General features: G+C 42.8%; 1 protein-coding gene across 1 annotated transcript in view; it reads left to right on the forward strand.

The window, feature by feature from the left end:
- Window positions 1–6,773: 6,773 nt before the first annotated feature.
- Window positions 6,774–14,329, forward strand: part of LOC122201673 (zinc finger protein 37A-like) — a 141,801-nt gene continuing 134,245 nt past the window's right edge. The window contains exons 1-3 of the mRNA XM_042907550.1: window positions 6,774–7,176; window positions 13,655–13,781; window positions 14,058–14,161. Coding sequence (XP_042763484.1) covers window positions 13,748–13,781; window positions 14,058–14,161 — 138 coding nt within the window. The 5' untranslated portion in view covers window positions 6,774–7,176; window positions 13,655–13,747. The remainder of the gene's footprint in view (window positions 7,177–13,654; window positions 13,782–14,057; window positions 14,162–14,329) is intronic.

Raw genomic sequence — 14,329 nt, forward strand, 5'->3', positions numbered from 1 at the left:
ACCACTTTTCCCATGGTGGGAGGCAGAATGCATTCTCAGAAATCATATACTGACCATCACTAAAGCCTATTTTCAGCTGTAGCTTCCTGTTGTTATAAGCCTCCTTGTCTTTTCTGCAAGTGTCGTAAATTTCTCACCTCTCTTCATAACATCTTGTTTCTGTACTAAGTTTCCGTTGGTCCCGTGTTCCTGCACTACAAATATAATGGCCACTGATGAACATTTGAGCTGTGTCTATAGTCTTCAGAATATTTTTAATTACAGTAACTGTGGTCTGAAGTTAAGGCCCAGTGTCCTAGACTCTTGACATCTGAAACCAACATGGAGTGAACCCTCCTAGCAGGAGGCAGTTAACACAGTGGGCATGACTAAGAGGATGGTCCATCTAAGACCCGGGTCACCACGTAAGACCTAGTTCATCCAATTGTCATTAAGTGATTGTTGTTGACTAACGAGTTCTGAGATAGGACAAAGGCCACCTGGGACCGAGCTACCGGTTGCTGCAGACAGCCTCTTGCTGTGGACTGTGCTGCCTGCTTTGGGTGTCACTGTTTCCTCCCCTGGCAACAAGCTCTTGGCCCTAAGAATTGTTAATTGGCTGTACCCCAGGTGCCTGGGCTCCGGGTTCAGTCAGTTTGGCTGGTGTCGTGAGACGCTCTGCCTGTAGAGGCAGTGACGACACCGCACTTTAACTGGTGAGCATTTGAGCCCCAGGTACCCAGGGTCGAGGGTCTGGCTGGCACTCTCCGGTTACTGTGTACCGTGTGTTGGCCGTCCCCGGCTGTTGAGGGTAGCCACGCTTACCAGTTTTTGTCATTGTGCCCCAGCGGGGAGGGCATGCAGATGGCCCTTGGTGAAAGTTTGGAAAGCTGGGCTGCCCTGGCCCCGGGAGCATGAAGCGTGCACGGCCCTCGGTGTGTGATGAGCTGTTGTTCACGTGCGGGCAGCGGCCGTCCCCATCTCTTGCTGCCCCTTCCCCTGCTGCCATTGCACACACGCCTCACGCCCGAGGGTGCCGAGGTGCACGCCTGTGGTGTCCTGTGGCCCAGAGGCTGATGAGAAAGAAAAGGGGACGTCTTCCAAATTGCCAGAGGAAGGACCTCAACTGCGCTAATGCAGAACCCTCAGCCAGTGAACCTGGGGTTTGCGAGGCGCTGGGGTTTTTTCAGTACACCAAAGGACTACCCTTGGAGTCCTGGGGCTTGATGGCCTTGACCCCTGCCATGACAGAATGACCTTATTGTTTGTGAACCGTGACCCCAGAGAGATTGACTGGCATTCCCTGCGGGAAGCAGCAGCTGCCTATGAGGCGGACTGCCGGGCTGTGGTCCTTTTCCTTGTAACCACCCAGGCCCCCGCCACAGGTGTCAGGATGGCGACAAAAACTGAACGCTGTCACTTCACATGGCTAGAAACCCAAAATACTGTGAGGGAATTTGTAGAGAGAGAAATGAGAGAGAAGAAACCTGCACTGTTGCAAAAAGGCAGCCCTACGGAAGACATTCGGTCAACCGCCGGGTTATGGGCCACGCTTGCTCCTTGCAGCTGTGCTCTGCTGCCTCTGTTGAGAAAAGTTCTCATCCTCCTGCTCAGAGGGGAAAGCACTCACCCTGTGCCACAGCAAAGGGGATCATTGGAATGCAGCGTAAGCCCAGGATCCTTAATCCGTATGAAGCAATGTAACCTTTGCCATAGAGTGGGCTCTTGAGCCCGTAGATCCTCCCCGGGGGCTCTCTGGAGAAGGCAACTTGTACGTGCGATCAGAGTGAATAGAAACCCCCCTGACGTATATTGAGTGACAACAAAAAGGAAAGAATTGGCAAGAAAGAATGAGGGGTGGGAGGAACTTAGGTACAGGAAAAGGAAACAAGGAAGTGACAGAAATGAAGGTGCACAGATTGCCCCAGCTGGGAGTCCAAACTATACGAAGATAACTTATGCAACAGAAGATCAAGGGCACTAACTGGCTTTTGTACCTTCGCTAGATCGTTTGTGAAATGGCTTAAATATCTGCTGAAACGCACCGTTGACAAATTGTCATGACCTTACACAAGGCTTGAATTACAGCTGTATTTGGGCCTTCGGCTAAATTTGATCATGTCATTCCCTAAAATCTTAGAGGAGTTACTGACCACAAAATGGAGTGTGGGTGACTGTTTCCTCAGAACTTATATGTTGAACTGCAGTCCTCAGTGTGATGGTCTCTGGAGGTGGGGCCTTTGGGATGTGATGAGGTTATGGGGGTAGAGCTCTCATGAATGGGAGTAAAGCCCTCACAAGTGTTGAGCGAACGCCTTTGGCTTTTGCACAAGTGACGACAGAGCAAAAGGACAGATGTCTGCGAACCAGGAGGGAGGCCCTCCCCACGTGCTGATACCGCTGGCCCCTTCATCTGTCTTGGACTTGAGGGCCTCCAGAACTCTGAGAATAAATTTGTGTTGTTTGTAAGCCACCCGGGCTGTGTTATTTTTTTTTTTTTTTTGCCAGTATGAACAACCTGAGACATTCGGATGAGTAGGTATATTTTCTCCTAATCCACAGAACTATTGCCTGAGTTCTCCGTGGTCACAGCACCCATTGACTTAATTATAGCCCATTCCCATGGTGGGTTCCAGTCGAGTGAATATGAACTTTTGGCACGTAGAATTTGGGTTGTCAGAAGGGGACCCCCGTGTACTGTATGTCCCGGTTGAAAGCATGGTAACCACCTGTTCAGAGACGAAGTGCTTATCACTGCTGCTTCTCCATTTAGTACTCCAGTTTACTGCGTTCTTAAACTTGGAAATAGTGTTGGCATGTCACAGTGGGTTACCGCATCCTCAATGCTGTGGCCAGTTGTCCGGGACCCAACACCACTGTTCCTGAAATAACTGCCTTCATCTAAGCAGCAACCAATATTTTGTTACTATGGGTTTTGCCAGTACATTCTTCTCAGTGCTGTTTTCAGCAACCTCAGCCACAGTTTGCCCTCGCCTCCAAAGGGTCCTGGTACACCTTCAGCAGGCTGCCAATGGGATATCCCAACAACTTTTTGCCATTGCACATTGTCTTTGCAGGCAATACCTTAATTGCACCCAGATTTCTTCAGGAACCCAGGTATGTATATTGATGACCTCATCCTCCAAGGAGATCCTTCACCCATGTATTAGGCGTTCACATACAAAAGTTGTGATAATTCATTTTCCCATACATACTGCAAAGATCCACCTCAGGTAAATTCCCTGAAAATTACTTGTAAACCTTGGACTGTTGCATCCCTGCCACTGTGATGAAACTGCTACTGACTGTTCTTTGTCTTGTGTGTTCTTAGCACACAGAATGTTAATACAAATGTGTCTTTTCTTCTTGGGTTCTGCCAGCGACATATTCCCCACTTACACAGTTTGCTCAATTTTATTGATGGCTTCACCATCAATTGGCCCAACTTGTATAGGACCCCCTCCAAAAACAGGCTCTAGAATCAATCCACATTGAAGTCAACAGGCACTCCTGTGAGTGCCTTTCTTCACTGCAGAAACTTTGCCAGTATCCCCCCATTCCTCCTGGAGTTTGTAGACCCCCGCCTCCCCAGGGTGGCCATAGGTTGCCCAGTGGCTTCTGATGCAAGAAACTACCTTCTTCAGCCTTGCAGTAATCCCCATTGGAGCATCAGTTGTTGGTCATATACTTGGTGCCCCAGCACAAAGAGGCTCCCTGAGCCTGGGACCCTCCATACCCAACTGCCTGTTGTAGCTTGGCAACAACAGTAGTAGTCATTGGAAGCAGTACCTTGCAAGCATGGTTACTGACGCTTCCTTGCTGCATGATGGAGCCAAACGTGGGGTCTCTGGCGTATCCCAGCTGCAAGGGGGCTGTGCTCTTCTGCTTCAGCCCAGCTGTGATGCTGGAAGATGTCTCCCTTCTCATGGACCCCGTTATGGGGACAGCCCCTTGGAATGAACTGAATGAGCAGCAGTAGCAGTTCGTAGACTTTACAGATGCCATCATCATCCTGACACGTGATGGAGCTCGGGGGAATGTTCCTGGCTTTCATCCCTTATCCAGGATGTCCCTGATGAAGGGAAGGACCCAAGAGTCTGCATAAGTGGCCATACGTCAAGTAGTCCTCTTAAGACTGGCGCCTCTGGCCAACAAGTGGCCCCATCTGCAAATTTTACGTACTCTTGGGCCATTAACCCAAGAGGTGCCCCACCCTGGGGTAAGGAATTCTGGAAATGTCTTGCCTCACAGTACAGCCTGAATGTAAATCACGGTAACAGATGTTTCTCCAGGTCCTATGGCTATGATACAGGAGCCGAGCAGGATATTCCTGTTCACTTTCTAGTTCTAGATGTTACTGATAGTGACCAAGGCACTCCTGTCACTTCTCAGTATGCACAATCCTGGGCTCTTGAAAAAGGCGTTCGTAGAACGTTCGCTTCCCCTGTAAGCCGCCGGCTTTTTGTTTAGTAGACCACCTCTCGCAGGTGGGATGCGAGTAGACCTGTGCAAGTATCGCTATTTAAAGTGCCTGCTCAGTGCTGAACTTAGACAAATGCTCACAATTCTTGCAGTAGTGCTCATACATTTGCAGGTAATAAAACCTCAGGAAGTTTGAGATGTTTTTAACCTCCCAGCTCCTCTGCATCTTCCGTTGGGGAGATGAAAGAAGGCACTATTAAGTGGTCTCCTAAGTGTAAAGGTTTCAAAACATATTTGCAAATCTTTTGACCCTTATCTCATTGAGAGGGAAGGTATGTGTCCCTTTTTTTTTTTTTTTTTTTTTTTTAGTATATTTATTTTTCAAGGAGAGAGAGAGAAGCTAGGGTAGGGACAGATGATGTGGGTGATAGAGAATGCCAAACAGGTTCTGTGTCAGCAGTCCAGAGCCTGAAGTGGGTCTCAAACTCTTGAACCATGAGATCATGATCTAAGCCAAAGAACCGTGAGATCATGACTAAGCCAAAACCAGGAGTCAGACATTCAACTGAGTGAGCCCCTCAGGTGCCCCTGTGTCCCCTCCTTTTGAATGTGGGCACATTTGTAGATCATGACCTGAGCCATAGTTGGATGCTCAATTAACTGAGCCACCCTGGTGCCCCTGTTACATTCACTTCTAAGAACATTTTGTTTGTTTGTGGATTGCTTAGTGCTAGTGTATACAAATTCATTTGCTATTAATATATTGGTCTTGTGTCTTACAAACGTGTTGCAATGGTTTATTCTGATGTTTGTTGTCTGGATCATAAGAATATTCTATATAGAAGCTCATGTCATCTGCAGGGAGAAAGAGTTTTAGCACTTTATTTCCAATCTGGATGCCTTTTCTTCCATTTTTATTGCCTAATTGTCCTTTCTAGGACCTTCAGTACCATATTAACTAAGTGGTAAGAGTGTGTAAAGGCATTTACAAATTCAAAATAAGAGGCTTAATATTCTGCTAAAAATGAAGAGACATCCCTCCTTGTAGATTATTTTCTTTTTTCAAGTTGTAAATTTTTTCTCTGCACCATTGAGAATAAACAATAAATCTTGTTAAATGTCTTTGACAGTTTTACACTTAGAATATCTTTCCCAAGGACCTCAGAACCATCTGTTTGGGAAGTAAACTTTGAGGGAGCTGGCAGTTCTGTATCCCATATTCTATGAGAGTGTAGAAGCCTAAACTTTGGTAGTGGGGGTCTTGATCCATGTTGCAAAACTACTTACTGTCATAAGGATATGAGAATCTTGTTTTTTAACTTGTTGTAACACCAATAAACTAACACAGGTGGTCATTCTAATTACCAGGTAAATTTAGGGGAAAGAATGTGTCACAAAATGATGGTGTGAAATCCTCCTGCTTGAGACTAGTTATTTTTTATCTTTGCAACATTTATGTGATGGGTTGTATCTGCTTGGCTATAAAGAAGGGTGAGCTTTCTTTCTGTCTTTCGATTGTATCTGATATGTATCCTGGCACTGAATTTTAAAATTGTTTTCTTTGTGTTCTCCCTGAGTGTTTAAGTTTATAGGTTTGGAGAAGATTTTGTTTCAAATCATATTGCCCTAACAATGTTGGTGATACGAATGGTGATTCTTGACCACTCATAATGCTGAATTGAGTATGCTTTCTCATCAATGATGTCTGAAAGGGCGAAGAACGAAATAAGAGAGGGATGGTACTGTCGATATTAGAATGGTTGCATCCACACGACTCCTGAAACAGAATGCTACGGGCACCAATGACAGTTGCAACAAAGTTTATTACAATGAGAGGCAAGGCTGACCGATCGGGACCAACACTCTTGATAAGAGTGTGGCCTCGAACGGCCGGGGTACAGAGTTTTTAAACCCGATCACATCGTTTTATCATTATCTGGGAACAGAACAGAGAAACAGTTCCCAGATGAGTTAGAAACAGTTATCGAATGAGGTGATTATTTTAGACTTTCTGCTGCTAAGTTGCAACCAGTGGATCTCCTTGTCCTTGTCTCTGACGCTCTTTTTTGAGCTTTTGTTTCCTTCATTGGTAAAGCCTGATTCACAAGAGTATGAAGTATGATTTACAAGAGTTAAAAGCAAGGCTGTTATCTTTTGACCTGCAGTGCTAGAACAAAGTTGTCATCTTTTAAGCTAAGCCTTAGCCCTACAGTACAATTTAACCCTTACACAATATAAATGGAATTCAAACTGTCCCTGGAGAAATTCTGCAGGTGTATTCTGCAAAAGAAGGAACCTCTAGGAGAGCCAATTCATCAGTGATATAGAATTAATGAAAGAGGTGTATGTTTAGGTACTTAGCATTCATTTCGGATAAACAGTGAGTCAAACTGTAGCATCATTGCCTCCTGCTTGTACCAAATTTGCTAAATCGGGCAGTTCTATCCAATGTCGCCTAAGAATGAAAGGTGTTTTCCAAGGAGGTGGCGCCAGGGACTTGGGAAACTCAGCGTGATCACCCTGGTCAGGCACAGGAACCGCTCGGGGCCTTCTGCGCATGTGCACTGCTCTCTTCCCGGTAGTTCACGTTGGTGTACGCAGCATCGCGAGAGGACTGTCCCTGTTGCTCTCGCCGCTGAGCGCCTGGACGCAGGCGGGACTACCCCATGGTGAAGAAGTCGGGTGGCTGTGGTTGAATGTGGGTGACCCGTGGGACGGAGGCCCCGCGCGGGTGGGGCCGGTGACAGAGGAAACGGCTCGGTGCCTGAGCGCGGGGTGAGTCCTGCTCCGTCTGTATGCATCGAATGCGAACCAGCGCGTCCCCGCGCTTGTTACCCAGCGAAGGTTCGTGTTTTCGTCTCCGAGGTGAAGGGTCGCCCGCCCGAGGCCTCGGTAAGACCGGCGGAAACTGGCCCGGGGGCGCTCGTGGGTGGTCGCTTCTCTCCTGGGGGGAGGGGGGGAACCACGTTCTCCTCCACTCGGCTCCGTCTTCGTCCTCCCAGCCACCGGTGGTCAGTGTCCCGTCCCCATGGTAACCGCGTAACGCCTTCTGGGAGGTGACGGGAGCGACTTCAGTGGTATTAGATACATTCACATTGTTGGGCAAATGTCGCTACCATTCATCCCCGTACTCTTTTCATCTTGTAAAAACTGAAATTCTATACCTATTAAACAATAACTCCCGGGTCTCCCCTACCTCCAGGCGCTGGAAACCACCGTTATACTTCCTGTTTCTGTAATTTTGACTACTCTGAGTACCTCGTATTAGTGAAATCCTGTAGTCTTTGTCCTTTTGTGACTGGCTTATTTCGCTTAGCATTACGCCCTCAAGATGCATCCATGTTGTAGCGTATTGCAGGGTTTTTTCCATTTTTAAGGCTGAGTGATATCCCATTGTACGTATATGCACATTATGCTTGTCCATTCACCTGTCCGTGGACACCTGAGTTGCTTCCATGTTTCCACTATTGTGAATAATGATGCTGCGGTGAACACGAGTGTGCAGACATGTGGTTGAGACCTCCTCTTGGGTATATACCTCGAAGGAAAATTGCTGGGCCGTAAGGTAATTCTAGTTTCACTTTTGAGGAAGCTCCATCCTGTTTCTACAACGGTTGTACCGCTTTACACTGTCAGCAGCAGAGCGTGGGGGTTCCGTTTCCTCTGCATCCTTGCCAACAGTTGCTTTTTCTTTTTTTGGTAGTAGCAATCTTAACGGGTGTGAGGTGGGATCTTACTGTACCTTTGACTTGTATTTCCTTTGGTATCTTTTCTTGTGTATTGGCCATTTGTGTATCTTCTTTGGAGAAGTATCTGTTCAACTGCATTGCCCATTTTTGAATTGGATTGTTTTGGGTTTTGTTGTTGTTGCTGAATATTAGGAGTTGTCTATATATTCTGGATATTAATTCCTTATCAGATTTATGAGTTATAAATATTTTTTCCTGTGGATTGACTTTGAACTCTGTGGATAGTATCTTTTGTAGTGAAAATATTTCCATTTTCATGAAAAGTTTGTCAATTTCTTCTTTGTTACCCATGCCTTTGATGTCATCTCCAGGAAAACCTTGCCAAGTCCAGTGTTGTGGATCTTTTGTCCTATGTTTTCTTCTAAGTTTTGTTGTTTTAGATCTTAAATTTAGGTTCTTGGTGTGAGTTGATTTTTGTCTATGGTGTTAGGTAAGGGTCCAACTTTATTCTTTTGCATGTGGCTGTGCAGTTTTTCTAGTGCCATTTGATGAAAAGATGTCATTTTCGCATTGAGTGGTCTTGACAGCCTTGTCAAAAATCATTAGACAATATGTGTGAGTGTTTATTTCTGGACACTTTTTTTCTATTCCATTGGTCTTATTTGTCCCTTTTTATGCTGGTACCATCCTGTTTTGATTGCTGTGGCTTTGTACTAAGTTTTGAAATCAGGAAGTGTAAGTCTTCCAGTTTTGTTGTTTTTCAGGATTGTTGTGGATAGTCTGGTTTCTTTGAAATTTCTTTGAAATTTAGGATGGGTTTTTTTTTAATTTCTGCAAAATTGGGATTTTGCTAAGGATTTCATTGATTTCATTGAAACTGTACATCACTTTGAGTAGTATTGACATTTTAACAAGAAGTTGTCTAATCCATGAACATGGGATGTGTTTCCATTTATTAATTCCTTCTTCAATGCCTTCAGCACTATTTTGTAGTTTTTATTGTGCAGATCTTTTACATCTTTGGTCACAGTAATTCCTAAGATTTTGTTTGATGCTTTGGTAAGTGGAATTGGTTTTGTAATTTCCTTTTCAGATAGTTCATTGTACGTATATAGAAATGCAACTGATTTTTGTGTGTTGATGTATCTTGCTACTTTGCTGAATTCATTTAGTTGATGCAGCCGCTTTTTTTCTGGAGTCTTTAGGTTTTTCTACATGTAATATTATTTCATTTGCACAGATGCTTTTACTTTTTCCTTTCTAATTTAGATGCTTTTTATTTCTTTTTCTTGTCTAATGCTCTGACTAGAACATCCAGTACTGTGTTGAAGACAAGTGGTGAAAGCAGGCATCCCGACCTTACTCCTGATCTGAGAGGAATAGCTTTCCGCCTTTTCACCACTGAGAATAATTTTTCCTGTGTGTGTGTGTGTGTGTGTGTGTGTGTGTGTTAGATTTTTGGCTTTTATTATGTGGGGGTATTTCCCTTCTATTCCTCTTTTGTTGACTGCTGTTACAAGAAAGATGGTTGAATTTTGTCAGATGCTTTTTCTGTATCACTTGAGATTGTCATCTGTGGGTTTTTTTTCCTTCATTATATGGATGTGGTGTATTTTATTAATCAATTTTTGTATGTTGAACAATCCTTGCATTCCAGAAATGGATCTACTTGGTCATGGTGTATAATAATCCTTTTTTAAAATTTAAATTAAATTAAATTTTATTAATTTTTTAGACAGTGAGTGTGGACATGAGTAGGGATGGGGCAGAGGAAAAGGGAAAGACAGACTCTTAGACAGGCTCCATGCCCAGTGTGGAGTGTGACACAGGGCTCGATCTCATGTCCCTGGGATCATGACCTGAGCCAAATCAAGAGTGGGTTGCTCAAGTGACTGAGGCACCCAAGTGCCCCTATTTTATTTTATTTTATTTGTTTTGTTTTGTTTTGTTTTGTTTTTGTTTTGTTTTGTTTTGTTTTTTGTTTTGTTTTAACGTTTATTTATTTTTGAGACAGAGAGAGACAGAGCATGAACGGGGGAGGCCAGAGAGAGAGGGAGACACAGAATTTGAAGCAGGCTCCAGGCTCTGAGCTGTCAGCACAGAGCCCGACTTGGGGCTGGAACTCACAGAGCGGGAGATCATGACCTGAGCCGAAGTCGGACCCTTAACTGACTGAGCCACCCAGGCGCCCCCTTTTTTTTAAATTTTTTTATTTTTTTATTTTTTAAAGGAAACACAGTTAACATACAATTTTATATTGCCGTAAGGTATACAACATACTGATTCAACAATTGTATACATTAGTACTTACCACAATAAGTGTAGTCACCAGCTGTTGCCATACATTATTACAATATTACTGACCTTATTTGCTGTTCTGTACTTTTCATCTCCATGATTTATTTATTTAATAACTCGAAGGTTGTAACTCTTAATCCTCTTTCTTGGTTTCACCCATCTTCCAACACTTTCCCTTAGCAACCACCAGGTTGTTCTTTGTATTTATGGGTCTCTTTTGTTTCTTTGTTCATTTGTTTTGTTTTTTAGATTCCACATGGAAGTGAAATCATGTGATATTTTTCTTTTTCTGTCTGTCTTATTTCACTTAGCATAATACATTTTAGTGTCATCCATTTTGTCCCAAATGCCAAGATCTCATTCTTTTTAATGCCTATGTAATATTGCATTGTGTATATATACCAAATCTTCTCTATTCCTTCATGTATCAGTGGACACTTGGGTTGCTTCCATATCTTGGGTATTGTAAATAATACTGCAGTAAACATAGGGGTGTATGTGTCTTTTCAAATTAAGTGTTTTATTTACTTTGGCTAAATGCACGGTAGTGGAACTACTGGGTCATATGGTATTTCCATTTTTACTTTTTTGAGAAACCTCCATACTGTTTTCCACAGTGATTGCACCAGTTCCATTCCCACCAAAAATTTACATTTTTCTCCACATCCTCGCCAACATTTGTTACTTCATTTTGATACTAGCCATTCTGACAGGTCTTAGGTGATATCTCATTGTGGTTTTGATTTGCATTTCTCTGGTGATGAGTGATATTGAACATGTTTTCCTGTATCTGAGAGAGAGGGTTACAGAGAGCAGGAGCAGGGGAAGGGCAGAGAGAGAGGGAGACACAGAACCTGAAGCAGGCTCCAGGCTCCAAGCTGTCAGCACAAAGGTCAGTGTGGGGCTTGAACCCACGAACCGTGAGATCGTGACCTGAGCCAAAGTCGGATGCTTAACTGACTGAGCCACCCAGGTGCTCCTGTATGTCTGCTTTTATCAGGTGTATAAGTTCTTCATATGTTTTGGATATTAACCTCTTTATTGGATATATCATTTGCAGATATTTCCTCCCATTCACTGGGTTGCCTTTTTGTTTTGTTGATGGTTTTCTTTATGCAAACACTTTTTATTTTGGTGTAGTTGCAACAGTTTATTTTTGCTGTTACTTCCCTTGCCTCATGAGACATATCTAGAAAAGTGTTTCTATGGCCCATGTCAAAGAAGTTACTGGGTGTAGTTTTCTTCTAGGAGTTTTATGATTTCAGGGCTGACATTTAGGTCTTTAATCCCTTTTGAGTTTCTTTTTTGTGTATAGTGTAAGAAAGTGGTCCAGTTTAATTCTTTTGCATGGAGCTGTCCAGTTTTCCCAGCACCATTTGTTGAAGAGACTGTCTATTTCACAAAGTTTATTCTTGCTTCCCTTGGCATAGATTAATTGACCATACAGGTTTTGGTTTACTTCTGAGGTCTCGATTCTGTTCCATTGATTTTTGTGTCTATTTTGGTACCAGTACCATGTGTTTTGATTACTATAGCTTTGTGATATGTAATAATCCTTTTACTATGCTGCTGAATTCTGTTTGGAAATATTTTGTTGAGGACTTTTTACATCCATGTTCATAAAAGATATTGTAGTTTCCTTGTTCTCTTGAAGACAGTTTTTTAAACTAGAAAAGGATTCACCCATTTTCCCCACCCCACCCCCCACCAACTTGTTCTCTGTATGAGCTTGTTTTTTGTTTTTGTTTTTTTAAGATTCCACATGTAAGAGAGATCACATGGTACTTACTTGTCTTTCTCTTCCTGACTTATTTCACTTAGCATCATGCCATAAAGTCCATCCATGTTGTTGCAAATGGCAAGGTTTCATTCTTTTTCATGGCTGAATCATATTCCGTTGTATATACATACCACAATTTCTTTATGCATTCATCCATCAGTGGACAGGTTGTGTCCATATCTTGGATATTGTCAATAATGCTGCTGCAAACATGGGGTGTATGTGTCTTTTTGAGTTAATGTTTTTATTTTGGGGGGGGGGTGGGTAAATACTGGAAGTGGAATGCCTGGATCATATGGTAGTTCCACTTTTAATTGTCTGGACAGCCTCCATACTGTTTTCCACAGCACCAGTTTACATTCCGACGCACAGTGCCCAGTGTTCCCTTTTGTCTGCATCCTTGTTAACACTTGTTCCTCCTTGTGTTCTTGATAGCCATTCTAACAGGTAGGAGGTAATATCATTGTGGTTTTGATTTGCCTCTCCCTAATGATGAATGATGTTGAGCATCTTTTTTATGGGCCTGTGTGCCTTCTCTGAACAATGTGTATTCATATTTTTTTGGCAAGTGAGTTATGTGAGTTCTTTATACATTTTGACTATTAGTCCCTTATGAGATACAGGAGTCAGGAATATTTTCTGTGTTCAGTAGGTTTCCTTTCTATTTTTGTTGATGATTTTCTTTGGTGTGCAAAGAAACATTTTAGTTATGATGTACTCCTATTTATTTCTTCTTGTGTTGTTTTTTTGCTTTTGGTGTCAAACCTAAAACCATTGCCAAGACCTGTGTCAAGGAGCTCATTAGCACCTCTGTTGTTTTTTTTTTTAGGAGTTTTATATGGTTACATGTTTTCCTGTTTTCTTTTATGCCTTGTGATTTTTTGATTAAACATTGGGCAATTGAATTTAATAATGTGGTGGCTTGGAAATCAGATTCTCCGCAATCTGTGATGTTTGCTGTATTTTCTTACTGTTTTTGTTTCTTCTTACTTATTTATTGTTTGATGGTGGTAGGCTCTCTTTGTGCCAAGGATCAGCCTGGTGTATAAATGTAATGCCTTCTTAGGTGTGGATTCTTTAATTCCTGTGGCAGGTATGTCTTTGTGGGTTTCCTTATGAGAATATCTTCTTTGAGATCAGAAAGAGTATTTTATTCCACTTGGAATTGTCAGAACCAGGGCAGTTCCAAGTACATGTGTGCACTCAGATCGTTTGCATTAAAGAATAAATTGATTCGTCAGTGGTATTTCTACTCTAATCTCTTTTTTACTCGCAAAGTCTAACACAAAACAAGGTATATATATATATATATATATATATATATATATATATATATATATATATAGTAGAGGTTAGTAACATTATCTGGTCAGTTTTTAACAGCAAAATATGCAAGAATTTGTCTTTGAACATCTTTTTTTTTTTTTTTTTTTTTCATATTTCCTGATTCTGACTACTTTAGACTGAGCACAATGTGCTTTTGCAGGGATTATTGTCATTCGGGGATGTGACTGTGGGCTTCACTGAGGAGGAGTGGCAGCGCCTGGACCCTGCTCAGAGGACCCTGTACAGGGACGTGATGCTGGAGAACTACAGCCACCTTGTCGCAGTGGGTAGGTAGTGCTTGTTTCTCAGGCAGGCCTCCAGTTTTTTATTTACAGAAACCTGTAGAGTTTTTGTAGACTACAGTAATATTTAGCTTTGGAATTTGGAGGCCAAGGATGGTTTATCCCTTTTGGTTGTCACAAGGAATTTGTTTCCCTCTGTCCCATAACAGGGATTAAATTAAATTTTTTTTATTGTGTAGTCTTTGAGTTATACTGTCGTCCACCTTGAGGAGTCCTGAAACTCATCCAGTTTGTCCCACGTGATCCGATTCTTATTCACAGGGTTATCCATTCCTAAACCAGAAGTGATCCTCAAGTTGGAGCAAGGAGAGGAGCCATGGATATTAGAGTCCCCAGGCCAGAGTGACCCAGCTGAGTCCGTCAGTGTGAGTCAGTTGGAGTTTAGGAGGAAATTAGATGACAAAGCGTTAGTTCAGAGCTTAAGGTCATTGAAATGGTCTTTGAAGTGGTCTTCAGGAATCACTGTTTAGAGGCTCCGATGAACCTTTGGAAGTGGCATGTTGACTTGACTCAAATGTTCACTGTCCCTGAAT

Source organism: Panthera leo, chromosome D2, assembly GCF_018350215.1.
Source record: "Panthera leo isolate Ple1 chromosome D2, P.leo_Ple1_pat1.1, whole genome shotgun sequence".
NCBI classification, from domain to species: domain Eukaryota; kingdom Metazoa; phylum Chordata; class Mammalia; order Carnivora; family Felidae; genus Panthera; species Panthera leo.